At 41.4% G+C, this 27798-nt stretch overlaps 2 protein-coding genes across 4 annotated transcripts; both read left to right on the top strand.

Annotated features, from left to right (window-relative positions):
• The first annotated feature begins 127 nt into the window (after positions 1-127).
• gapdh (glyceraldehyde-3-phosphate dehydrogenase) lies at positions 128-6174 on the top strand. Its single transcript, XM_008431448.2, has 12 exons — positions 128-262; positions 656-701; positions 1923-2022; positions 2630-2736; positions 2867-2957; positions 4311-4426; positions 4515-4596; positions 4678-4829; positions 4935-5013; positions 5238-5321; positions 5613-5710; positions 5789-6174. The coding sequence occupies exons 2-12, from the start codon at positions 679-681 to the stop codon at positions 5856-5858; spliced, it is 1002 nt and encodes a 333-aa protein (XP_008429670.1). The 5' UTR covers positions 128-262; positions 656-678; the 3' UTR covers positions 5859-6174.
• A 1434-nt stretch (positions 6175-7608) lies between these two features.
• On the top strand, positions 7609-27776 carry iffo1b (intermediate filament family orphan 1b). 3 transcript variants are annotated; one of them, XM_008431445.3, is made up of 9 exons: positions 7614-9134; positions 15215-15275; positions 16108-16203; positions 17135-17275; positions 17357-17541; positions 17655-17781; positions 18668-18757; positions 19104-19234; positions 22949-27776. In XM_008431445.3, exons 1-9 carry the CDS (start codon positions 8149-8151, stop codon positions 23040-23042), a joined length of 1911 nt encoding a protein of 636 aa, XP_008429667.2. In that variant the 5' UTR covers positions 7614-8148; the 3' UTR covers positions 23043-27776. The 3 variants fall into 3 exon arrangements, with proteins under 3 accessions (XP_008429669.2, XP_008429667.2, XP_008429668.2); XM_008431446.3 differs by having other exon boundaries at positions 7615-9134; positions 18671-18757; XM_008431447.3 differs by lacking the exon at positions 18668-18757 and having other exon boundaries at positions 7609-9134.
• Positions 27777-27798: the final 22 nt, after the last annotated feature.

The following is a 27798-nucleotide window of genomic DNA, read 5'->3' as shown; positions in this document are numbered from 1 at the left end:
GACACCTTACGCAAATTAAATAACAGCAATATTCAGGGTTATAATGAGCAGGAGGAAAGGGACGAGGCGGTAGTAACTCAGATAAAAGTGAAGTTTCAAACTGTGCAGTTGACGACCTTGACATTCAGGAGGAGGCGTTGCAAGGATCGTTTCTAAAGGGGCGTGGCTTCAGGGCCTGGTCAATCATAAAAACTCAGTTAAACTTTGCTCTTCCCCCACTCACACCCGGAGTCGCAAGACAGACTGAGTCATCTCACAAGCGGTAAATGCCTCCAAGCAAGTCATTAAAGCGTCTTAGTCAGGAAACTGCAGGAATTTAGCAGGCTGCATGTTTGATTCAATTCACCTGTTGACAGCATGGATGTTCTCAGTTAAATGAGTCTAAAAACATGTGGGCATGACATTGTTTGAAATTTGACCTTTTGGATATTGGACTAGATATTTAAACTATAATTTTGTTCATCCCATTGTGTTCTTGCAGAGACTCTTTGCTCTTGGTTCACTTAAATTAAAACTTTTCCTCAGTATTTGGCTGGATTGATTGATTTCTTGTTTTTTCTTATGCAAACATTTAAAAGAAGTTTCTCTTTAGAAAACTACAGTGTGAATTGTAGATATTTGTGGATTAAATGGCTATTTCTGTTTTTTCTTTCAGAGGACTAGACCAACTCAGGCAAAATGGTGAAAGTCGGTATCAATGGGTAAGAGCACTTTTAAACTTGTCTGTAACAAATCACGCCTGGTACCACTTTTAATTAAAACCGCTTTAAGCATGAGCTCACATATACCTATATATGCAAGGACTTATTCGTGTACAGAGATGTTTGTATCGATGCAAAGGTTTGTGCAAACTAAGGAAGAAACTGAAAGATGAGTCTTCTAGTGTGTTGCAAAATAATTGATTTGCGTTCACACACTGGACAGGAAAGTGTCTGTTTCATAAAATGACATGTAGGAAAGAGCAGAGGGGTTACTCAAAGAATCTCGCATGTATGTTTTTTTTATTGAGGTCTACTTTTAAATTGCTCAAGTCTCCAAGGAAAATTGTTCTAGCTGTGGTTCATTTTTCTACTGATTACATCCGATTCCTAAATCCTGATAGTTCAGTTTTGTTTTAACATCATGCCACTAGAGGCCAGAGCCCTTGTGGCAGATTAAAAACGATGATTTGCAGCAGCTGAAGCCACAAGTGTTTTCCAATGGAGGACATGCACAGGTGCTCGTGCCTTAAAACTGACCATTGAGTAACTGCTCAGCATGCTTTTCCTGATCTTTGAACTTTGGCCTTCAGCAGATAACATTGTGGGCAGTAATTTCATCATCAGAGGGGTTGTTCGACAGGAGGCTGTTTTTCTTTTTTCCTGCTGATGGAAGCAAACTCGAGTTGCAGAGAACACAGTCTGACGTTGGATCACGAATCTGCTCTTTTTCCTCTACGTGCCTGACTTCCTGTTCCCTGCAGCTGCAGTGTTTAAGCACGGCATATCGGGCCGGATTTTTGGACCCGGAGGGTTAAAAATTAACCCGGCCATTGATCAAACGTTGCACTGGCGTCACAAGGATTACCACATTTGAGAAACATTTCGACTTTCATCGACAGAACGCGGTCAGAGCCCCTGCAACACACCTCCTCCTGCCCCTCCTCCTGAACTCTGGCCTTTCTTTGACTGCAGTTTCATGTCTCCTGGGGTGTTATCTATATTCCCACATGGAAGAAAGGCCTACACTAGTAGAGTGAACCAGATCCCTCCAGGGTTTTACTGAATGTCAAACTGAATCTCACGGACTCATTTCTGTATTTATATGAAGGTTTTCACCTTTAATTTCACTGAAACCAAAGCAAAACTGGGCAGTTTGAGGTGGCATCATGTTGCCATCTAGAGGCCAGACTGAGAAGTGCATTTTTGTTAACCTTTTTACAGATTCGGCCGCATCGGTCGTCTGGTGACCCGTGCTGGTTTCACCAGCAAGAAGGTTGAGATCGTGGCCATCAATGATCCATTCATCGACCTGGAGTACATGGTAGGTCAAAAAATGAGACCCAGGTCACGTCATCATGAACACATGCTGAAGATTTACAAAGTAGAATTAATATTTTTAATGAGCAGTGGTTTTTTTTGATATGGCTGACTATGACTCCCTGCTCAGGGCGCCATCATGGCCTTGGGGGAGGAAAAACAACCTAACCAGATGCAGAGAGCTCTTAGCATAAGGGAAGCAATAACAGCATAAATGTAGCAGCGATTACCAGAAAATGAAGAGCAATGGACAAGCAAAATTGACACTTTAGTGGATTATTTTTTAACACATAAACACACCTATTAAAGAAATTTGAATATTAAGTCCATATATATCAAGAACTTAAATCACAACAAACGCATTTTATAGATGAATGTTTGAAAATGTTTTCCACTTGCAGCTCATAAAATTAGAATATTGCATCAGACCAATAAAAATAAAAAAAATTACAGAAACGTCTTGATAAGTATATTTGATACCTGCTTTAACGTGATCAATTTTCAAAAGCACTTCTAATCTGAAAAATGAGCTTAATTGGATGCATATTCTAATTTACTGAATATGACTGTATAGCTGTAAAGTTAAATTCTGTCCCGTCTGGTCTTTTCAGGTCTACATGTTCCAGTACGATTCCACTCACGGCCGATTCAAAGGCGAGGTCAAGGCCGAGGGAGACAAGCTGGTCATCGATGGACACAAAATCACAGTCTTCCATGAGTGAGTTCACCTCGCAATTTCATTGTTTGTTTAGTAGTGGAGTACAATTAGGTCTGCACCAAAAAAATGCTCTAAAATTAGCTTAAAGGCGGGAACGGCTGAACTTTCGTTTTGTTGTTTCTTTCTATAGGAGGGACCCAACCAACATCAAATGGGGTGAGGCTGGTGCCGAGTACGTTGTGGAGTCCACTGGTGTGTTCACCACCATTGAGAAGGCCTCCGTAAGTGCCAACCCCTCTTGAGTGTAATGCTGCTTTAGAGATGGAAAATATTTTAATAGTCAGTTACTATGCTTAGAACATGCATGGATAAAATGAAAATAAAAGAATCTCATTGGTATTAGGGAAGTACTGGTTTTCCGCTACATGCGCTTGTTTAAGTAGCATGTCAAGAGTTTCATGGGTTTGGGGAAAAGATGAAGGAGGAAGGTTTTGCACATTTGGATGAACTCATGGCATGTCCAAAGCTTTTCCCACCTCTGGCCAACACAGATGAGCTGGTGTAACTGATGGAGGTTTTATAAAGCTCTCATGCTGTAGCAAGCTAGACTCGGGGTCACATTTACTGGATGTAGTGTGGTGGACTACAGCTGATTTTGGTGCCCCCTATTGAACTAGTTCCTTTATTGCATGTAAAACGGGTCACAAGTGTAGATAAACTTAAAGGTTTTTGGCTATGTCCCCATAAAAATTTCTTTTTCCAAAAATGACCTTTGTATTGGTAGGTTCTTTTTCATTTTTTTCAAAAAACAGGATTTGTGAAGTAGAGTGATTTACACACAAATCCAACAAATTAAGCTCTGTAGGCACAAAACGTCCTTTGAAAATTGGAAATACAGCATTTACAAACAATCTATTCATTGACAATTTGAGGACCCCAAAACCTAAAAGCCTTGGACTACTGACGATATAAGTCATTGCTAAAATCTGCCCCCAATTGCATTTTCTTCCTCGGCATGCTATAAAGTTTTGCCGTCTCCACTTGGTGACCATTCATGTTTGAGAACTTTTCTTGGTTTAAACAAAAAAAGTGATTCATATTATCAATTTTCTCTCTGACCAACCAGCATATTCTGACGGTAGAGGCTGCATGCCTCTTGGCAGCGTTGCTTGTTAAGTCTTGACTTCTTACACATTAATAGCTACTAGTAAATGAGTCGTTTCAAAGACATTATTTCTCTGAGTGCAAGCATTGCAGTCTCAGTTGGAATATGAAGCCCACTGTCTTTTATGCTCAGATTTTTGTCTGCGGCTACATTTTTGCATATTTTGATCAAATTAAAAAGTAGTAATCATTAACCTGACAAACTCGTGTTTCCCTCAGGGTTTTAGGTGCTGCATGTGTCTGTTTAAATCCAAAATGGGTGTTTTGCCTTTAAAGTTATCCATACGGCTTTTGAAATATATTTAAAAAGAGATTAATTCCTAATAAACATGACTACAAAATTGTTCTTTGAGATGTAAAACATTTTTGCAGGGCAGTCAGTCCTAGAAAGTTGCTTGGCATTAAACATTTTCTTCTTCTTCTTCTTCTTCTTCTTCTTCTTCTTTCCACACTCCAACACTTTACTTTAGGCTCACTTGAAGGGCGGTGCCAAGAGGGTAATCATCTCTGCCCCCAGTGCTGATGCCCCCATGTTTGTCATGGGCGTCAACCACGAGAAGTATGACAAATCCCTCCAGGTGGTCAGGTGAGGATTATCCATGTGAACATCAGAATAACTTTCTACCAATTGCTTCATCCAGGCTAATTGTTCTTAAAATGTCTCCCTTTAATAGCAACGCCTCTTGCACAACCAACTGCTTGGCACCACTAGCCAAAGTCATCAATGACAACTTCGGTATCATTGAGGGCCTGATGGTGAGAATTTGACTTCATCCCGGAACATTTGGGCTGACAGAGCTGCTTTAAACCGCCTCCAATTTTAATCTCCTCGTCCAGAGCACAGTCCACGCCGTCACTGCCACACAGAAGACCGTGGACGGCCCCTCCGGCAAGCTGTGGAGGGACGGTCGCGGTGCCAGCCAGAACATCATCCCCGCCTCCACTGGCGCAGCCAAGGCTGTTGGCAAGGTCATCCCTGAGCTCAACGGGTTGGTCTCCAAAAATGTCTTGCTATTTAATATAGTGCATACCTGTAGCAGATGTGTTGATTTGCTTAAGTGCATCTGTTGTGGTCTGGCTTTGTCATTTTCCAGTAAGCTGACCGGCATGGCTTTCCGTGTCCCCACTCCCAACGTGTCAGTGGTTGATCTGACCGTCCGTCTGGAGAAACCAGTAAGTTGCGGCAAATGGGAATCCCTCTTTATTTTTTATTCCTCAACATAAAAGGAATAGTGATGAACAAAAATGACCTATTGAGTCATTTTACGGCTAAATATTTTGACCATATAAAGAAATCATTTGATTTACATTAAAATTAATAAATGATTGCACTTTGCTCATCCATGTTAAGTTTTCATTTAGTTGCCAAAAGGCTTTAAGTTACTCGTCTTTGACAGGCCAAGTACGATGACATCAAGAAGGTTGTGAAAGCTGCAGCTGAGGGTCCAATGAAGGGCATTCTGGGATACACTGAGCACCAGGTCGGCACACTTTTCTTTTTGTTGGAATCTTGACTTTTGATGAAGTATGGTGAATCTGATTACCTTATAATGTTGGGTCAGATTTACTCAATAAATTAGGAAAGATGGCTGATCTCTCTTGTTGCAGTTTCAGCTGACAAGGCCAATGGGTCATGAATCCCAAAAGAGCAAAATATGAGCCAAATGTTCCTACTGCACCCAAAGGAATATCCTCCAAATGTAATTTAAATATTTCTTAATCTTTCTGATGAGAGTTGATTTGCTCACTTTGTCCTCTTTGCTCTCCTGCAGGTCGTCTCCTCAGACTTCAACGGCGATTCTCACTCCTCCATCTTTGATGCTGGCGCTGGCATCGCCCTCAATGACAACTTTGTCAAGCTCGTTTCATGGTGCGCCTTTAGCAAAACCTGACTAACCTGCATCTCTACTACCCACAATGCTTATGACTCCTTTCCCTCTGCTTTAAGGTACGACAACGAGTTCGGCTACAGCAACCGCGTCTGCGACCTCATGGCCCACATGGCCTCTAAGGAGTAAAGCAACCAGCTGACTGGCCGTCGCTGTGTTGCTTTCATTCTCCTTTCTATACAGAGTTATAAATGTACAAGATGTATGATCTGTGACTCTGCCTAGTTCCATCAGATGGTCGACCCCTACCATCGTCACATGCCTGAGGAAACATCCCACATGACAAACGAGTTAATCTGTTGACCAATTCTTTCTTTTTTTTTTTGTATTTGGTAAACTCCCTGTTCTGTTCTTGTGTTGGATGGAGTGAAGGTGTGGAAGTTCTCCTGTCTGCAGTGGTCTAGAGCTGCAGTCCATGGTGAAATAAAGTCCTTTGTTTGTGAGATTTAAGGCTTTCTGTGTCCTTTCTTGTTGCTACGCAGTTTAAAATGATCCTCCACCTCCAACTTAACCCCGTTTCTCCTGCAATCTATACATTTTGTTCAAATTCAAGATGAGATGGTTATTTCCACAAAGCCATTCACCAGCTCTTTGGTGTGGCGAGGAAACTATCATAATCTTGAATGTGTCTCATCTAAAAGTCTCTGTATTAGCAGGACTTGCAATTATGTGTTCAGTGTCAAATGCAAAGGCAGGCGATGCTGGAGGCGTTCTTCCTTACTACTGTCATGCAATAGTGTGGGAGGAATTTGAATGTGCAGATTATGTGCAGCAAGGTTTTAATTTCTTTACAATGAGTAAAAATGTGCGAACAGAGTCTTGCACGGATTTAAAAAAAAACACAAATTTTAGGTACCTTGTTTTGGCATCTGGACATTTTTTTTTTTTACTATTCTGGCTTTGCATGCAAGTTTGCTTAGATTTAATTTGGTGTTCTTGTCCTTTTCGAAATCTTAAAGTGCTTTTGTAATGACGAAGCTCAAACAGAAACTGTACCAGATCTACAGAACATCAGTCTGAATGTGTCATTTCACAAACTTTCCTATTTCACTACAGCTCAAAATTAAATTTTTTTTTCCACCTTTTAAATCTTTTGAAATGGAACCACATTTTCCCAATCTGAAAAAATGAAATGGTTGTTCAAACTTATTGCTATGAGAAATGTATCAAAATTTTCAAAATAATGCATTTAATTAGACTATTGAGTAAAAACTCCAAGCTAAATTTGACAAGTTATGTGTTGCACAAAAGGGACTGCTTGTCCCTGGCCCATCATGAGTCCAAAGCATACTTGGTCCATTCACATTTTTTCATACATATGAAACAAATGCTCATTTTACAAGATCCTTAAAATAAATCGACTCAATTGGTGTGACAACTGTCTAAAAAATGCAAAATAAGATCCATGAAGAAATGGAGCTGTTGAGAATGACAACTGTGTTGAACATGGTTTGTGCTAGAATCAGCTGTAACCAAAATAAAAATAGAGAACAGGCCTTCAACAGAATTTCTTCGAGCATTTCCCTGATTTCCCCACAGCATGATATTGCCACTACCTGTCACTGTGAGGGCGGTGTGTTTATTTGGGGAAACATATAAACATATTGTGCTTTGCATGTCTGTCAAAAACATTCAACTTTGAACTCATCTGATCAGAACTGCCAATTTGTCTCCCGTAATGACTTTTCCTGCCTCTCTTCCAGTTGTGCCAAACTATTTTCCATCGATAAAGTAGAGTTTTGTGAGACGTTCAAAGCTCTGAATATGTTTAAAATATTATTTATGGTGAGATGTGAAAGAAACTGATCGTAGTGGATTAAAGGGGTCTAGATACAAAAGTAGAATATATTTTTTTAAGGTTTCTAAAATCATGTATCAATACATCAAATCACGTTGAAGTTTGTGGCTGTAACGGGTCATGATGAATGAGGGGCAAGAACACTGAGCGCAGCTGAGCTTTGTGGGCTTCTATTCGTGTATTTACGGTAGGAGGATCCTCCAATCCCGCAGCACTTGCTCCTGCTTGCGGTTACATCTCCCAGACTGAACACCATTAACGCGGAGAAGCTGGATTTGTTTGTTGTTCATTCATCCTCTGCGTTTTTTCCGCTTCACTTCATTCGGTTTATTTTGCAGCTCATCTCTTCGGCGTTTGGTGGAGTCTACCTCTGCTGGGTTTCGGCTCCATATTTGCTGTTGTCGTTGTGGACCGTCAGAGATCAGGGATCCAGCAGCAGCAGCAGCAGAAACAGCCGACGTTAAGTCCTCCGGGCTTTAAGGATCAGGTTTTTATTTATAAACGCTTTACATAATCAGGTAAAACAGTGGTGGTTTTACGCTGCGTCTGCGCGCTGCGGTTAAGTGAAGTTTATCTTGAAATATTATTCTGCTGTAGCAAGACATTTCTCCTCCCGAGTTCATGCCAGATCTGCAGCGCTTTAGTTTTAAGTACCATAGCATGAATCCTTTGTTGGGGGCCAACACGCATCTCCAGCAGCACCCCCAGCAGAGCCAGGCCCCCGGACACCCGGACTCCCCCTCCTCCCTCCTTCCCGAAGCCGCGTTCGGCGCACCGGACCCGGCGTCTCTTCTCCTGGGTGATCAGGCCGCCCCGGGGCCCGATCAGCCGGGACATCCGCAGACCTCCCCTTACCTCCACCACACCCACAGCGGCCCCTACCAGCACCGCGCAGCCCCGCAGCAGCCGCCGCAGCAGCAGCAGCCGCACCCCCCTGCAGCCATGGCCCTCAGGAACGACCTGGGCTCTAACATCAGCGTACTCAAGACCCTCAACCTGAGGTTCCGATGCTTTCTGGCCAAAGTGCACGAACTGGAGCGCAGGAATAAGATACTGGAAAAGCAGCTGCAGCAGGCGCTGGATGCCAACAAGGGCTGTCAGAGTGGATGCTGTGAGAACAAGCTGCACACCCAGGAGGCCGGGGTGCAGACGGGGTTTGTAGGGACCATCCCGCTCAGGCCGGGCTCTCTTCCCTTCCACAACACCAACAACTCAGCAAGGAGGCCCACGAGCCTGTTCCCACCTTCATTTGCAACAACCTACCCACCAGCAGGCTCTGAAAACTCCAGCTCTACCCAAACCAGTGGCACCTGTAACCCAGCCATCACCATCAGCCAGGCCTCGCCGTGTGTGGACTCTCCAGGGTCGAATAAAACAACCCAGAGCTGCTCCACCAACCCTCCTCCACGGTTCCTCCCGGGGACCATCTGGTCTTACAACCACACTCGTAAGTTTGGCCCCGGGGCAGAGCGCCTGCCAAGCCCCGGGGTGTCCTGGATGCACCCGGATGGAGTCGGGGTCCAGATTGACACCATCACCCCAGAGATTCGAGCGCTCTACAACGTCCTGGCCAAGGTGAAGCGAGAGAGAGACGAGTTCAAACGCAGGTAAACGGACGAAAACACTTTTATTTAACTGTTCTACTACAAACTGTCTCATTGCAGAAGTATTTCTTGAGTGTTTTTTTTTTTCATGGTCTTCATTGGATGAGTGAGCAGGACTGCTAAGCAGCTGCAGATCAGCTTTCTTCAGCAGGAGACAGCTGATCTGCAGAGTCAGCACAAAACCTGCCCATCCTGCACCTCCAGCTTGGTCTGCATTCACCTCATGCTTTCAGCACAGGGGCAGGTGCTGCTGCCACATATGCCCTGGGAAATGAATGCACATGTGAGGAGCTAAATATAAATCTGACTGACTGTTAGGACTGCAGAAAGGCCAGGTGGTGGCACTCATTTCCTAAAATGCAGCCGAAGTTTATTGTTATTGAGTCAGTGATACAACAGAGGCCGCTTCTGCTTCTTTTAGCTTATTGCTGGTTAGAATTCTTCATCTCTGTTGCTTTAACGGTTTAATCAGCTAAATGTCACCATCATCATCATCATCATCATGATCATGTGGGCCAGATTTAGGCCACGGCTGTGAGATGACATCACTCTGCAATGTTCCTCTCAGAACAACAGCTTACTGCTGCAATGCGTTCAGTGTGACTTTCCCTTTAAGAGGATTTAGTCATATGGGATTCTGCTGAAACAGTATAAGTTGTTAATATCTAACCTGCGGTATATAACTCTTAAAGCATCTTGGTTTAGTATAAATTCAGATTAGTGAGAAGTATCTGTTATCAGATGTTCTTCTGTGGACTCTAACAATTCATACTTTTTTTTTTTTGAGAAGTTGAACTGCATACCTTTTGCGGAGATGCTGAAAGGAGTTTTAAACTGTGGCGTTTCAGAGTGGTGTTGAGTTTGCAGCTACATTATGTAGATCTGTTGGTGTCAGAGACTGAAGGTGAAGCAGCCATGGGTGATAAAGTTTTATCACAATATTTTGCAACAATAAAAGTGACAATAAGAACTTTTTATTACTAGAACACCAGTCAGATAAAGACGTGTGACTTACATCACTAAGCTGCTCACAGTAACCGCATTTAACCATATTTTTTAAGATTATTGATATTCTCATTGAACAAAAGGGGGGAAAGTAGTAAAACGAACAATCTCAATCAATACGGACAGTTTTGGCGGAGTACAAGCGTCATTACTTAGAGTTTGTCGTGACAACTACGAACCAAAATTCTTGTCATTGCTAGAAATGTATCACGATAAATGATGGACGATATGAAAGCGCCCACCCCTCAGGTGAAGCTAACGGCTAATCCGGGAGGAGCCAAGGCCAAATCAGACTTCTAATGTCTTAAAACAACTTTTAATAAAAAATATTTCTGCAAGCTCTATTTTTTTGACCCATAAACTGTTACACTTACTGTTGGACAGAGGCCAATGATTACACAGGAAATGCAGTGCGTCACCAATTAGCATTCTGCATCAAACACCTTCTGATGATTGAGTATGCAAAACATCTCTGGTTGGAGTAACTGATGGTAAAGGAAGCAATAAAATGTACGGTAATAAAATAGATTTTACCTAAATAACTATCACATATTAGCTTTTTAAGCCACTTCAATTGTTATTGTATTGATGTTCATGGAAATTATGGATCTCCAGGTGCAGCCGATGAACTTTATTGTGCACTGGTTCACCGTTAGGTGTGAAGCAGCCAGTCTGAGACCATAAAGTATCGTCTTCTCCCTCCAAGTCAGAGGACGGTTTGCTGTTGCACCTACAGGATCCGATTGAGAGCAACGTCATGAAATATGTCTCATCCAGTTGTTGTTTGACCTTTTCCTTGTTTTGCTCTGTGTGTTTATGAAGGATCACAGTGCATGGAGGCAATCTAAACACGCTAATATCGCTCATCCCTGTATCTCGGAAAACAAGTGCTCTAATAATGTCACCTTAATGCGACGCCACTGTTTTAGACATCCAGTGGTGTTTGTGAGGGCTTTAGATTTAACACCACCATTAAAAACCCAGAAGTTTTCAAAAACTGAGTCAGAAAGGTTTTTTGTAGACTTAGTGGAAAATAATCAGCTCTGAGAGCCGCTGAAAGCAGAGCATTGGCCTACTTAAACTGAGTAATGATGCCAATTCGACATTTTATTATAGTTAAAGCTCTGTAGTTTTGCAGATTTTAGTTGATGGATCAAAAACAAAAATAAAAACAATTAATTTTAGAAATGCTGCTTACATTTGATTGCCTGCCCAATTAAATTGCTTCTTTTCTCTGTTCTAGCAGCAAACCAGTAATGGGTTAGTACTGTTTTTTTAGGGCAAGAGGCCCGGAGTTCATCTTGGTGGAGACACCAAGAACTGAGGCTAAGTAGGTGCTAGAAGCAGTTAATCACTGGATCCAGGTTGGTTTCTGGGGAAAACCAACCAATCCCATTCAGCCAGAAGGCATTCCCGTCTGGCTGAATGGGAATGCCTTGGAATCCTCCAGTTTCGTCGTCTGGACCTGGTACCTCCGATTTTGGACGATAGACAATAGATGGATTTGCTTTTTTAATACAACTGGAAACACTTCACTGTACGTGTTTCACACAGGAAGGTTAATGGTGATGCACTCATCCCCTGTAAATAATTACTTCTTTGCTATAAATCATCCAGTGTAAATGGATGAAAATTTAAAGTTTGGAAAGAGAGTGTTAGCATAAACCGTCATGATGCCGCAGGCTTTTTAAAAAAAAAATTTTTTATATAATTTTGGCTGTGTCCCTTGTGCATTTTGGGTTTTGTTTGTTTAGGATTTTTTTAGGTGCTGCAGAGAAATGTTAATTTTAAATCCATTTAATGAACAATAAAATAGCCTAACTTCAAGAGGCTAAAGGTCTGAGCAGCCTGTAGCTTTAGCACAAAAGCATAGCTAACCTAGATCTATGCTGAATAAAGATGAGAAGAGAGTCATCTACTTTCTGCTTCTCACTTTCTAACAGGACAGAAATATCTCTTTATAGTTCGTGAATGAAAAAGACACAGCATCAACCTCCTTTTTCTGGAGGTAATACACCTGTAAATCCTCGTTTTCAGTGTGGGACACAGTGAAAACGTGACCTCTCTGAGTGACCTTCAGCAGAACTCATGTTCCTGCGCACTCGTCACCGCATGCCCTCGCATTGTGTCCGAGCGATCAGCGCTGCATTCTTCAGAGACCATCCCAGCCGCGTGATAGTGGCTCTTTGTGGACGAGGCGGAGGGACGACTGCATCCGCTCAGGAATGCGACGCTGCTCCGTCTCCTGCTTTCTTTGCAAATCGAGACTATAGACACTGAATTAAACACGTGTCCAACTGAGACAATAAATGAATCAGTGTCTGTGCATCTGATGAGATCCTTTAAATGTCTCCAATTGTGACGTTATTCGTCATTTCCAAATAGAAGCGAGGTTGCACTGATCAAAGCCTCTGTCATCCGTGTCTTGTTGTTTTTCATGTAACTCATCTTCCACTTTTACTTCTCAGTCGGTGCCCCTCGCCTCCCTCCTCTTTTGTAACCACACTCTCTCTCTTCTTACCTTTACACGAGCAAACCTGAAGCAGACATCCCACTTCCTCTCCTTTGCTCACACTTTCTTCCATTGCGCAGTACCCCCACCACACACTGTATCTGCAATGCAGCATGCTCTGCAAAGCTGTAGCAGCTAAAAGGAGGGGGCCTCAGCACTCCTCGACTTTGTGCACCTCGCCCATCGAGCAAGCGTCCCCCCCTTCAACGCCTGGAGCCCCCTCTGCTTCATGACTCAGATCCTTTCAGATTTAGTATTCCCTGATGGGTTTGCTGTTTTGCAGCGTTCTGCAAGAGTTTTTAGCAGAATGCAGAGTGTGGATTTTCCCCTCATGAGTGGATGGTATAAGACCACATTTTCGTCTCGCAGCTTTTAAGTGTATTAAAGTTAAGATTTGTGAGTCAGTCATGTGAGCAGCTGCATGCGAATCATCTGTCAGGAAGTCAGCAAAGTGCTTAGTTTACTTCTCACACGTTTCCCCGCAAACGATTCAGCTGTTTGCTTTTCGTGCAGCATGAAAGCAAAGTTAGTTGTTAGACTTGTTCCTTTCTTTTTAGAAATCTTTGTATTTTATCTTGAAATTATATTACTTCAGTGTCAAAATAAATTGGTCCTTATGAAGAGGTCTTAGGATGGTGTTTTAAAACCATGAGTCAAAAATTGATAGATACCAAAGCAGATAAAACTAAAAAAACTAAAAAATAATAATAATTTCTGACTTTATTTCTTCAAAGTTTTCCTTCATTTGTTGCCCACAAACCAAGTGATGTCTTTCAGACCCTAGAACACATGTAGGAAAAACTTTCTGACAGTAAAAGTTTTTCCTTCTCAGTAATTTTTGCCTTTGAGTCAATTATAGCATGCAAGCCTAATAATTGCCTTTCAAAATCAAAAATAGCTCGTCAACTTTTACAAGTTTTTTTCATATTACAGCTACCAACTTCAATAAAAAATATTTCCACTTTTAAAATGCAGAAAAAACGATTTCCTCTTCTTTCCATCCGCCTGTCATCCGATTCAAACCTGGGACCTTCAAGGCAACAGCTCTGCACTGAAACCTTTGTTTTCATTTCTTCACAAATGCAAATCTTAAAAGTTTTGATTTGTATTCAGTTCTCCTGAGTCAAAACGTTTGTAGAACCACCTTTTGCTGCAATTGCATCTGCAAGCCTTTTGAGCACATTTGCAGACGGATGTTTTTACCCATTGTTTATTTTGGATTAGCTCAGACTCAGTCAGACGGGACAGAGAGGATCTCCTAACTCTAGTTTTCATGTCTTGCCCCAGATCTTCTATTGGATTCAGGGCTTGACTTTGACTAAATGTGCAGGTTTTCCTCCAGACAGCAACATTTTCAGCTGTAGTTTCCTCCAGCTGCAGCATATTTGCCGTGTCTCCTACATCCTACATGGATGTACTCTTAAGATGCCATTCTAATGAAAACGGCTGATTTGTGGATTCTAGGCTTGGTGTTCTATTGAAAATCTTTGCAGCTCCTGCAGAGCCACTGTGGGCCTTTTGGCTGCTTTCCTGAATAATCTTGTTGGTGGTCATAACTTGGTCTGACCACCAACATCTCTCTTCAAATCCTGGGGTGTTATTTTCTAGCCCAACCCTCCTTTTAAACTTATAAACATCTGTGTTCCTTAGTCTTTGTGATGCTCTTTGATCTCTAATGTTCTCTAATAAACCAGAACATCTGGATTTACTCGCATTGAATTATACACAGATAAACAGGTTTAAAAATTAGGAGACTTGTCAAGTTAAGTAGAAGCACTGTAATTTGTTTAGGGCTGCTGAATAAGATGGTTACCACCCCCTTCAGGTTTTTATTTGCAAAAACTGTTGCTAGCACCACATCTTTGTGTTGTTTTATCAAATAAATGTCTAAACAAACACACTGAAGTTGATGTTTGCAAGGCGTTGTCGCTGCTTTTCCAAATTTGACGGAATGACGGATCTTGACGTGATGCCGTTTGACCACTTGCATAAAATTTTCTGTCACATACAGATTCCTCCATCAGTAACTACATATGGAGCCATAAGCAAATCTTCTGCAAGCTCAGTTGTTAAACATCTATTTAAACATTCGATATTTCTCTGCTCATCTTGCAGAGGAGAGATGAGCTAAAACTCGTTTTAAATCTAATTATCATCACATAATTTATAAAAAAAAAATAATAATGTTTGACTTGAAAAAAACAGATTCTTCCTACCTTTGATATTTATTTGTGAATAACAAATGGTAGAGATCCTTCTTTAGATGTACAACGTTGAATGCTTTAGGCGAGGGCAGTTTTCCGTCAGCTGGTTCAGAGGCCTCCAGCTGTGCAGCTTTAGGAAATGTTCCCTCTGTTGCATTATGTTTGCTATGGCATGTGCTGTAATGTTTCTCATAGACAAAATTTTGAATAGATGCTGAGCAACCTCATGGAATATTTGAGGACTGATAGTTTACGTCAAAGATGGCGCAAAGACATGCACTTTTATATTTGTCTGGAGTAAGATGCAGGAGTACAGACTGTCTGAAATTCCTACTCACCCTGACACACATGTGTGTTTTTAGATGGGAGGAAGAATACACAATGAGGATGGACCTGCAGCAGAAGATTGCAGATCTTCAAGAGGTAACACTGTCTGGCAAAAGTTCCTGCATGGCTATATATATTTTTTTTACCATGAAAACTTTAACTGAAGGAACTTGGTTGTTGTAGTTACAGGAAATGTAAGGCAAATCCTGGTAAAAGTCGCGTTGGCACCAATCTTCACTTTGAAATGCCAGCTTTCTGTTTTTCTGTAATATAATTAATTTGAATTGATTTATTGAACTGATTTATTGGTTGGAATGATTGTACACAGCTGCAGGATGAATGTGATGAGCAAGAACCGTCACCCTCTTTCTCAGCCACTCATAATTTCCTTAGTAGTACTTACTGATGCATACTGCAGCCACTGATCTCTGTTAATTATTCATTTTTAAATCAGTTAACATCTTTTTCAAAAGAAGGCATTTTCACAGAGGAAGTCCCTCTACTAAATTAGATACTTACCTCTCTGTGTGTTAGACTGCCTTATTTGTACTTCCTGCAGTTGTGCTTCGATCTACGCACATTATGTCTTTGGTTTCCTGTGTGTGCGTGCTTTTTTATACCTACATGCAGCACTGCCAGGAATCTTTACCTTGACCCCATTTACATGGCAGCTGTACACAGCCGGATCGACCGCAAACAGCAAAAAACACAACTCCAGAAAGATAAGAGCCTGACCATCGTCGCTGCGCACCTAAACAAGTTAGAGGAAAAACTCGTCTAGACTTCCCCAAAACCCAACCAGCATCTGGAGTGTCACTGAACGCTCTGCAGAAGAAAAGAAGCTGTTTTAAAGTGTCGTGTCTTACAGCCGGACGTCTCTGCGGGTGTTTTCATGAATCTTGTTTTCTGGTTACTGTTCTGTGAGCAGGACCTGCAGGAGAGTGAAGGCTGTCAGGACGAGCTGGCTCTCAGGGTGCAGCACCTGAAGGCGGAGCTGGTTCTCTTCAAAGGCCTCATGAGCAATGTGAGCGGAGTGAAGGCAGTCACAACATGACCATCACTTTCATTGTAGCGCCAGTAAACGCTTTCTCATTTGACAGACTGCAGCTTCTCCTATATGAAAATATGCATATTTATTATTCATTATCTTTAGTCGTCTCCGGTAAGATTTTTAACGACGAAATAAATTCTGTGAATGATCGCTTAGCTTTCCAAGTTCTTAGCCTTGACGTATTTATACCTCTTTAATTGTTTGTGTGTTTGCAGCACAAACGTGAACACATTTCTTGTGGTAGATCAACAAAAAGGTGGAACACATGAAAAAATTGTTTTAAAACTGGCTGAAAATACAACCAATGTCATATATTTCACTCTGTGAACAACAATGTTTAAATCTCCTCACCGATTCTGAATCTGCCCAAAAATAAAAACACAAAGTTGAGGAGTGAAAAGAGAAAATGAGTGAAGCAGCATTTTCAGGTGAAGCAACACCAGTTGGGCTGTTTTCCAGAAATAAAAAAAAAAAGACTAATCAAAAAATATCAACTGATCAATAAATATCATCTGATATGAAACCCTGATATTGTGACATGTTTTTCAGCCATAATTTTAGTAATTTAAGTTAAACATAACTCCTACTCACCCTGACACGCCACACTTTTCAGATCAGATTTCTATACATTGTTGGAAACCATGTGTGATTTAACTTCCACTTCACATTTATGCACTTGTTGTTGTTTTATCTCTGAAGAGTCCAATATATGTATTGAAGTTTTTAGTTACAAAAAGACAAAATGTGGAAAAATAAAAAATAAACAATCAGCTGTGTTTGAATACATTTTTAAGGTGCTGTGATTATACTTCAGCAATAATCCAGTGGAAGATGTTTTAGTTGGCTCTCCTGCTGTGTCTTTTTCTTCCCCCTTGATTTTGGAACCTGATTCTGTCCTCCGCAGAATTTGTCTGAGTTGGACACCAAAATCCAGGAGAAAGCCATGAAAGTGGACATGGACATCTGCAGACGAATCGATATCACTGCTCGGCTGTGTGACGTCGCGCAGCAGAGGAACTGTGAAGACGTGATCCAAATGTACCAGGTACGCGGCCCATTTGCTTTCACTTAGCAAACGTCGACTGAGTTTGATCTCCTGATCTTAATCTTGTTAATGTCACTGCAGGTTCCAAACAACCAATCATCTCTGAGTATCCGGCGCAAGCCGACGCCCCTGTCCTTTAACGGGAGCGAATGTGATGAACCCGTCAGCAGCTCTGAAGGTGAAGTGGGCGTGGCTAAAGAAGAGGAGCACTTTGGGTCTTCAGCCAATCAGATCAACGAGGAGATGCAGAGGATGCTGACTCAGCTGTTAGTGGTCTGCTTTTAACCACAACGACAATTATCTGATAATAGTTCAGTCTGGTTTTATTAACCACTAAATGCACGTGTGTGTTTATGTTGTGTTTATGTTGTCGTCACAGACGTGAATGTGAGTTTGAGGACGACTGCGACAGTCTGGCCTGGGAGGAGACTGAGGAGACTCTGCTTCTTTGGGAGGATTTCCCAGGATGCACTCTGCCTCCAGATCCGACCCATCCCCCAGGAGAGGTAAGCTGTACCAATGCGAGTTACGTTTAGAAAACGATCCTGCAGCGTCAACCCGAATATATGATGCCTCGGTGAAAAATGTTCAGTTTCAAAGCACAATCAAAATAACAACACTCTTTAGTGATGAAAGTAGGGCTGAAAAAGACTGAAAAGCTGCCAAAGTGCAAATAAAAACTTTGACAGGCCTTCAGAAAGTTTTCATATCTGTACAAATCAAGATTGTTTAAAAAAAAAAAAAAGAGAGAAAAAACAAAGAACAAATGAAACAGGGGTCAGTTTATGTCTGGCGCGCTTAAAATCTATCTTCACATTTTGGCATGAATCTCTCCATACTATAATATTCAAACAGTATTACTTTTTTATGCAGTTTCATTAAATAAACAGTTTTAAGCACAACTGATACTGAGGAGATTAATTTGTTTTTGTTTAGTATTATGAAAATCATCGGTGCTTTTCTGCTCTTGCCAAATTGTGTCTGTGACATCAGGACTTAAAAAAGCTTTGTATGTTGAAGTTTTTCAATGTTTCTTAAGCTCCTGATGTCGTTTGATGTCTCTCCTAACACCAGGACAGTTTCAGTACCGAGACGTTTACAACCTTTCTTGTTCGTTTGTTCACAAAAAAAAACAACAAAAAAAAAATGCATGTAGGTGTTAGATTTCATTCAGCAGCTGCTTCATTGTGGAATAGTCTGCTTGAAACGAACAGCTGTGCTAGTCAGTGAAATCTGAGCATAAAACAACCATGAAGCTATGGTTGGACTGTTGTCTCTCCTGTGTCGGATAATTCAACAACAGGCTCATTTTATGCTTACTACATTTTATCATCTCTACATATTTATTTTCCTGTTCTCAAACTGTTGCTGCTCTGTGTTTGTCTGTGGGAGGAGGACTGTCTGGAAAAGGTGATTAATGACACAGAGTGTCTGTTCAAGTCCCGCGAGAAGGAATACCAAGAGACAATTGACCAGATTGAGGTCAGACATTTTTTAAACTTAAATAAGATTCCTGCCCGTGTGTGTGTTACCTTTGTTCTTTCATTTCTTTTCCTTTTATTTACTTACATTCTCACCTCATCTGAACAGTGATCTAACACAGCTTTTCATATGTTCATGAACGTGTTGCATGCACATTTGGAAGTTGCGCTGTAAAGTCTTAAAACGGAGACCGATGAAACGTTTTTCTGATTTTTAATTTAACTAATAATGCTGGGTTTTGAATCCTGTATTTTCTAATCTTTAGCACGTGAAAAACTTTGTAAAGTCGGACTAAACATCCATGTCTGTGATTTTATGGATTTGAGTCTTTTGGATGTGTTTCCAGCTGGAACTGGCCACGGCCAAGAGCGACATGAACCGACACCTGCATGAGTACATGGAGATGTGCTCGATGAAGAGAGGCCTGGACGTTCAGATGGAGACCTGCAGGAGGCTCATCACTCAGAGTGGAGACAGGTACAAACACACTCTCACATCACTCTCACATCACACTCGCGTCACTCTCACATCACACTCACGTTACTCTCACATCACACTCACGTCACTCTCACATCACACTCACATCACACTCGCATCACTCTCACATCACACTCGCATCACTCTCACATCACACTCATGTCACTCTCACATTACACTTGCATCACACTCACATCACACTCGCATCACTCTCGCATCACACTCATGTCACTCTCACGTCACACTCACGTCACTCTCACGTCACACTCAAGTCACTCACGTCACACTCACATCATACTCACGTCACATTCACGTCTCTCTCACATCACACTTGCCTCACACTTGTCTCACGTCTCACTCACGTCACACTCACGTCACTCTCACGTCACTCTCACGTCACTCTCATCACATTAGCATTTTTATATTTTTAGAGCTTTTCAGGTTCCCTATTTACGACATTTGTTAAGTTTTAAGCTGTTATAATGTTTGTCAATCCTGACTTTATAAATATATAAACTAATTTATAGTTTGGAACCTTCGTGAATACCTGGAAGGTAGACATTTATATACGCATATGTTCATATTTACAAGCATGGTTACATGCATGATTTTGATCGTGACACTCTCACGTCACTCTCACGTCACACTCGCGTCACACTCTCGTCACTCTCGCGTCACTCTCGCATCACACTCACGTCACACGTCACAATCACGTCACACGTCACTCTCACATCACACTCACGTCACACTCTTGTCACTCTTGCGTCACACTCTTGTCACTCTTGCGTCACACTCTTGTCACTCTTGCGTCACACTCTTGTCACTCTCACGTCACTCTCACGTCACTCTCACGTCACACTCACGTCACACTCATGTCACTCTCACGTCACACTCACGTCACACTCACATCACTCTCGCGTCACACTCACATCACACTCACGTCCCATTCACATCACACTCACATCACACTCGCATCACTCTCACATCACACTCACATCACTCTCACATCACACTCATGTCACTCTCACATTACACTTGCATCACACTCGCATCACTCTCACATCACACTCGCATCACTCTCACATCACACTCACGTCACTCTCACGTCACAATCACGTCACACGTCACACTCACATCATACTCACGTCACATTCACATCACTCTCACATCACTCTCACATCACACTCATGTCACTCTCACGTCACTCTCACGTCACTCTCACATCACACTAGCATTTTTATATTTTTAGAGCTTTTCAGGTTCCCTATTTACGACATTTGTTAAGTTTTAAGCTGTTATAATGTTTGTCAATCCTGACTTTATAAATATATAAACCAATTTATAGTTTGAAACCTTCGTGAATACCTGGAAGGTAGACATTTATATACGCATATGTTCATATTTACAAGCATGGTTACATGCATGATTTTGATCGTGACACTCTCACGTCACTCTCACGTCACACTCACGTCACTCTCACGTCACACTCGCGTCACACTCTCGTCACTCTTGCGTCACTCTCGCATCACACTCACGTCACACGTCACAATCACGTCACACGTCACTCTCACATCACACTCACGTCACACTCTTGTCACTCTTGCGTCACACTCTTGTCACTCTTGCGTCACACTCTTGTCACTCCTGCGTCACACTCTTGTCACTCTCACGTCACTCTCACGTCACTCTCACGTCACACTCACGTTACTCTCACATCACACTCACATCACACTCACATCACTCTCACATCACACTCACGTCACTCTCACATCACTCACACTCACATCACACTCGCATCACTCTCACATCACACTCACATCACTCTCACATCACACTCATGTCACTCTCACATTACACTTGCATCACACTCGCATCACTCTCACATCACACTCGCATCACTCTCACATCACACTCACGTCACTCTCACATCACACTCACATCACTCACATCACTCTCACATCATACTCACGTCACTCTCATGTCACTCTCGCATCACACTCATGTCACTCTCACGTCACACTCACGTCACTCTCACGTCACTCTCACATCACACTAGCATTTTTATATTTTTAGAGCTTTTCAGGTTCCCTATTTACGACATTTGTTAAGTTTTAAGCTGTTATAATGTTTGTCAATCCTGACTTTATAAATATATAAACCAATTTATAGTTTGAAACCTTCGTGAATACCTGGAAGGTAGACATTTATATACGCATATGTTCATATTTACAAGCATGGTTACATGCATGATTTTGATCGTGACACTCTCACGTCACTCTCACGTCACACTCACGTCACTCTCACGTCACACTCGCGTCACACTCTCGTCACAATCACGTCACACGTCACTCTCACATCACACTCACGTCACACTCTTGTCACTCTTGCGTCACACTCTTGTCACTCTTGCGTCACACTCTTGTCACTCTTGCGTCACACTCTTGTCACGTCACTCTCCCGTCACTCTCACGTCACACTCACATCACACTCACGTCACTCGCGTCACATTCACGTCACATTTACGTCACTCTCACGTCACTGTCACATCACTGTCACGTCACAGTCACGTCACACTTACGTCACACTCATGTCACACTCACGTCACACTCTTGTCACTCTCACGTCACACTCACGTCACACTCACGTCACTCTCACGTCACTCTCGCGTCACTCTCGCGTCACTCTCGCGTCACACTCACGTCACACTCACGTCACACTCACGTCACTCTCACGTCACTCTCACGTCACACTCACGTCACACTCACGTCACACTCACGTCACTCTCACGTCACACTCACGTCACTCTCACGTCACACTCACGTCACACTCACGTCACTCTCACGTCACACTCACGTCACTCTCACGTCACACTCACGTCACACTCACGTCACACTCACGTCACACTCACGTCACTCTCACGTCACACTCACGTCACACTCACGTCACTCTCACGTCACACTCACGTCACTCTCACGTCACACTCGCGTCACTCTCACGTCACACTCACGTCACACTCACGTCACTCTCACGTCACACTCACGTCACACTCACGTCACACTCACGTCACACTCACGTCATTATTAATCTGCTTAAATTTTTTAATTGATTGACAACACTCATTTTTATACACATTTTATACACATAATTTTAGGATGTTTATGTTGGCTATAAAGGTTTTACAGTAAAACTGTGGTGCAGGTAGACAAAAGAAGTCAAAACTCTGAGAGTCTGGAGTCTGTTAATCGTCTGTTTAGAAATGTTTTTTGAAGAAATGCAGTTTTCAAATATCAGACAGGTGCAGGTTTGGACTCTAAAAGACCTTTAAAGTATCTTACGCCTCATTGTCATGTATCAGATCAAGTTGGGAATCATGATCGTCTTGCCTCCAGTTAACGAACTGCAGCCGAAAGGATCACTTTGGTCTAAAGTGATATTCTAATTATCTGATAAACTGATTATCATTATTATCATTAGCAATTAATCATAGTCATGAATAAAAACTGAAATAATACCCAGTAACACATCATATATAGGACTGAAATAAATAAACTTTGTTATATTGTAATTTATTTTCCTAAACTAACTTTACAATTTCTGTCAGTGTCTCTTATCAAGCTGAACATTTTCTTGTCATTTTACGAAACTTATTAGCTCAAGAATCACTCTCTCTTACTTTCTGCAGCTTGTTTCTCTTTCTGTGTTTTCTGCACGCAGTAATTCTGTCGTACCGTCAGAGGAGAGCGACCAGAGAGACACCGACAGGTCTTCATCCTCCCCGCCCTCTTCGTCGAGCAATGGGAGATCTTGACACTTCGTCACTCGGCCGTTGAAGGACGCTGCGTTCATGTGACCTCTGCTACAAACAGCGACAGTACCACACCGCATACACGCGAAACTACGGCGACACCGTGTTTACATTTGAGGAAATTCATTGGAGATATTCTGTAATTAATTGGCAATGTGTTGCCCATACAGATCAGTCTGAAGGAAACCTAAAATTCAGACTGATTGATCTGAGACTTTAAGAAAGTTAAGATCCCGAACTGATTGTTAGAAAAACAAGCTGCTGTTAATTATTGTGATACAGGGAGGTAACAAAAACTACAAACTAACTTATTTAAATCTTCAAATCATCATGCACTTCATCAGTGGTGATATATGAGCAATATTTAAAACTCTTATCCTCAGTAAAGGTTCTATGAAGTCTGTAATGTTCACTCCTCATGTACTTACAGTCTTTTTGCCCATAAATGTCCAGCTGGGGATAAGGGAAATATAATGAGTTGTTTTTCACCGTCAGGTAGTTTCTAATCAATGTTTGTGTTTGAAATCTAATTAGATCCCCTGATGCACAATTTATGTGCCTTCCAGACATCCTGATGAATTGAATCTCACAAAGTAATTTTGTCAAATCAAAGAAATAGATAAACATATAAAAGTACCAAAACAGAGTTTGAGTTTGTGCTGAACGTCATACAAAAGTACACACATTATTCAGTATTCAGTACATATCTCATCCATCTGGACAGTTTAGTGTGCAGTCACTCTGAAAAAAAGTCATAGATATATTTGGACGTATTTGTCCACTCATTATTTATAGGCTGTGAATCATGTCATCTTCCGGCCCACCGCTCCGGCTAAAAATGGCTCCTTTCAGCAAGACAGCTGCAAAGAATTAACTCACAACATCGCTCTTAGTTGCATGTCAATAATGTTGGAGTCGGCATCACACTCTGCTTTCAGAGCAAGCGTAACTACTGAGTGGTAAAGCAGCAGAGCAGCGACATGATCACTGAACACGTCCCACGCTGTTTCAAAAGAATCGTGGATGCATTAAACACTGGATGATGAAATTCTCGAGAAGATTTCCTTTAAGAGCCAGTTTATGGACTACAGAGTATGTCAAAGTAAGCAGAAACAAAGGATTGCTTTGTAAACATTATGTATCTGCGGGTCAAAAAGCATTTTTGATCTGCAGAAATGCTTTTTTAAAAGTGTTATTAGCAAATAAAAGCTCTCAGTTTAGAAAAACTGAAAGAAATTCTGACCATAAAGTCTCGCTGACGCTTTGCTAATGTTTCAAAATCCTGCTTTCAACCTGGTCCTGCTTTAAAATTAGCAGTTAGCTTGACTCTTCAATCAGAACTAATCTTTGCTTCTCTGAGGTCAGAGGTCATTCAGACTTTTTCCAACGTTGGCTTAAAAATGGCTGCTAAGATAACCCTCTCTAAGCAATCTAACTGATTCCTTTGAGGTTTTGATTGTTTAAGATGGCAGGAATCTACTTTGAAACCCTCCGTTAGCTTGACTGTTTGGTGTGAAACAATCTTTACTTCTTCAAACTGAGATAATTGAAACTTATTAATTATAAATCAGATATTTATTGCTCAAAATCCTGCCCCAAACAGGTCCAGCAGTCCCTTTACATTCAGAGTTGTTTTTGTACCTGGCTGTGAGCTCTGCGATCAGGACAAATCTTTGTTTCTCCAAACTCGAGTAATGTAGATTTATTCATTGCAAATAAGAGATTAAGAAGAAAAAAAACATGAATGCAATAAGTATTACATAATGAATTTATCTTAAGGATGCAAACATAAAAAGTTTGGTGAGCTGGAGAGTAAACAAACATGAAACAGCTCCTCCTTGGACTTGGTTCTGCTCTGATTAGCTGTTAACTTGATTCACCTGCAGGATACTGACTGCTCACAGTGTCTCCTCAGAGCCCCACTCTAAATAATCCACCTCCATTTTTAAACTTGGAGTCGTTTTAAGGCAACAAAAATAAAATTTGATCCTTAACAACGCAATGATTCACTGCTAGCTTTCCACAACGGTGAACAAATATCCACCATCTTTTTGTATTATTTGCAGAATTTGACGGCCCAGAAAGCTGCATGTAAGATACTGACGGCTAATTGCATTGCCACAGAATTTCACTATAAACAATTGATACTGTTAGCTTAAGGTTGAAGTTGTTCGGATCTTTTTCTAACTACTCGTTAGCTGAACTCAATGGTGAAAGCTAATCACTGTTTAATGTACCGTATTTTCCACACTATAAGGCACACCGGATTATTTTAAAACTTTTTTCGTATATAAGGCGCACCGCATTATAAGGCGCATAGAATAGACGCTTCAGTTCGGGTTGCCAATTTGTGCCATACTCTATTATTACACATACACATTTGTAAAGAAGTGATCCCCGAGTGCTTTATATAGTAGGCTGCCCCAGTCATTGTTTCACTCACGGTGTTGGTGTTGCGACATTGTGACCAACTGCATTCTGGGTAACACAGACCAACCGAAACCCAGTCTCTGTCTCTCTTCTCCCGCCCCTCCACCCCCCCCCCCCTGGCTTTAAATGTATTATCAAACTTTATTAACAAACCAGCGTTCTGACAACTATCCCAGCATGCACCACGCACTTCTTCTCCTACGGGGGAAAATGAAGTCAGCGGCTGCTTACCGTAGTAAGCAGCAGGAAAATGAACCAATGAAAAGCCAATGCTTTTGCTAGACCTGTTGTGGCTCAATATTGATTCATATATAAGGCGCACTGTATCGGCTTTTGAGGAAATTGAAGGTTTTAGGTGCGCCTTATAGTGCGGAAAATACGGTAACTCAAGTAGCTCAATTAACCACTACAGGTAAGATATTAAACACTCAAAAGCGCTCTACAAAACCTGACTTAAAGTCAAACAGTTTGCTTGACTCGCCAGGGAAAACTAATCTCTCTTTCTCCAGACTTAGGTTGTTTAGAAAACCACAGCTAATCCACTGACAGCAAATAATATCTATACAGAGCCCCATCTACGTAATCCATAGCAGTGCTTTAAGTTAATGTCTGGAAGAAAAAGTCCAACATAATAAGCAGCTTCAGCAGCAAAACAAGAGGAAATCAACAGCAAGCATCCCCAGACAAGCCTTTATCCAACTTTTATGGGGGAAACAGAAGTAATAAACACAAATATCGTGCCACTTTAATCGTTGAGAGAAAGAAAATGAAAAACTTTCAGTTTAGCCATGAAGTCTGCATACGTTACAGCAACATTACTCCTGACGCTTGCCTGGAGTTGGAGTTCAAAACTGTACGCCAAGGATCACAGACACTTTGAGCTGTTTGATAACGAGTCTTATTGCAGCTTCCTATAGCTTAGAGTGAGCAGGTTGTTTAAGCAAAGCTGCATGGTGGAGCAGAACATCGTAAAGACAGCAGAGGAACCAAAATGCTCATAAATTCATGTACGCTACTCACAGAGTGCCAAAATATAAGTCAAGATTATGACTCATTAGGAAATTGCTGAGAAAAAAATAACTGGTTATAGCTGTGGAAGCTATGTCACAAAGGTGCTTGATGTACATAACTAAACCTATTTTTGAGCCTAGAAGCGTTTGCACATAGAAAGGAAGCAAAACTATAAGAATCTTATGAAGCAATCAGCGCTGCTACTTGTAAAACAGACGACACTGGAAATAGACTCATTTCCACTTCCTTTACATATTTCAGGTGAACTTATAACACATACCTCATGTTTCATTTATGTTTTTTTTTTTGGCACATTTGAACACCAAATGATACAGGAAAGCATCGCTGGCTATCATCACTGTCAGGGGGAGAAAACCCCACATCACTGCTGTACAGTACTATCATAAACTCCTTCTGGTTTCTTTCATTAAACCAGGCGAAATGTCGGGATTCTCACTTCGGTACTTTGTTTCGATGACGAAAGACAGCAGCTTCCAGCGTTTGCGGCTGTTTGGGTCAGCTGCTTCGAGTGTTTTTTTTTTTTATGCCATTTGAATCTAGGAGAAAGATGTGAAATGATGTGCCGTGTGAGGCCCAGAAAGCCATTTCCTTTTACTTTCAGACACCGAGTGAGTCTCTACTGTATGCATGTGCTGAGTGTCTGTTTTTGAGTCTTTTCAGTGGGTGTTTTTAAAACGACTTTTACTGGCGCAGATGCACAGTGTTGTACAAAATGAAACAGAATTACCAACGGGTGACATTTTAGATTAGACTGTCTTTTGTCTGTGGTCACCCATGAAATTCAGAATCAAATGAGAGTTGTTTTCCATTACTAAACTTCCTTTGTGAGTCTACGTGTTGGCCAAGTAAAGTCAATTTAAAAACAACTCAAGTTCAGGAAAATGAACCAATGAAAAGCCAATGCTTTTGCAAAATGACTGTACAATGGCTTTGAAATAATAATAAAGAAAAGACAGCTTTGAATATATAGATGAGCTCGAAGAAGCGCGCCACACGTCACATGCCTGAAATGAACGTTAACTTGAAATTTGAATGAAAATCTGTTTCGATTCAATTTTACAGGAAAAAAAAACTTACCTCAAGAGTCTAATACAAATTTGTATCACATAACATTTGAAAACTAATCCTGTGGACGTTTTGGAGAAATTTATGTGTGTGACTTTGCGTCAAAATGAAATATTTTGTTTTGGCTTAGAAGCTTTACTGTAGAGCTAAAGTATGTAATGTATGTAAAGAGAGACTGAATGAATAAAAGATGCAACTGATGATCAACAATTTGTCTTTCCTCTTGCATTTA

Source organism: Poecilia reticulata, chromosome 16 (genome assembly GCF_904066995.2).
Source record: "Poecilia reticulata chromosome 16, P_reticulata-male-v2, whole genome shotgun sequence".
NCBI lineage: Eukaryota > Metazoa > Chordata > Actinopteri > Cyprinodontiformes > Poeciliidae > Poecilia > Poecilia reticulata.
This window is presented reverse-complemented; position numbering and strand designations above follow the sequence as displayed.

Coding starts and splice junctions, on each gene's coding strand:
- gapdh (XM_008431448.2), top strand. CDS start 679: ATGGTGAAAGTCGGTATCAATGG. Junction 702..1,922: donor GTGAAAGTCGGTATCAATGG/GTAAGAGCACTT, acceptor ACCTTTTTACAG/ATTCGGCCGCATCGGTCGTC. Junction 4,427..4,514: donor AAATCCCTCCAGGTGGTCAG/GTGAGGATTATC, acceptor TCCCTTTAATAG/CAACGCCTCTTGCACAACCA.
- iffo1b (XM_008431445.3), top strand. CDS start 8,149: ATGCCAGATCTGCAGCGCTTTAGTTTTAAGTACCATAGCATGAATCCT. Junction 9,135..15,214: donor AGAGACGAGTTCAAACGCAG/GTAAACGGACGA, acceptor GTGTGTTTTTAG/ATGGGAGGAAGAATACACAA. Junction 16,204..17,134: donor TCAAAGGCCTCATGAGCAAT/GTGAGCGGAGTG, acceptor TGTCCTCCGCAG/AATTTGTCTGAGTTGGACAC.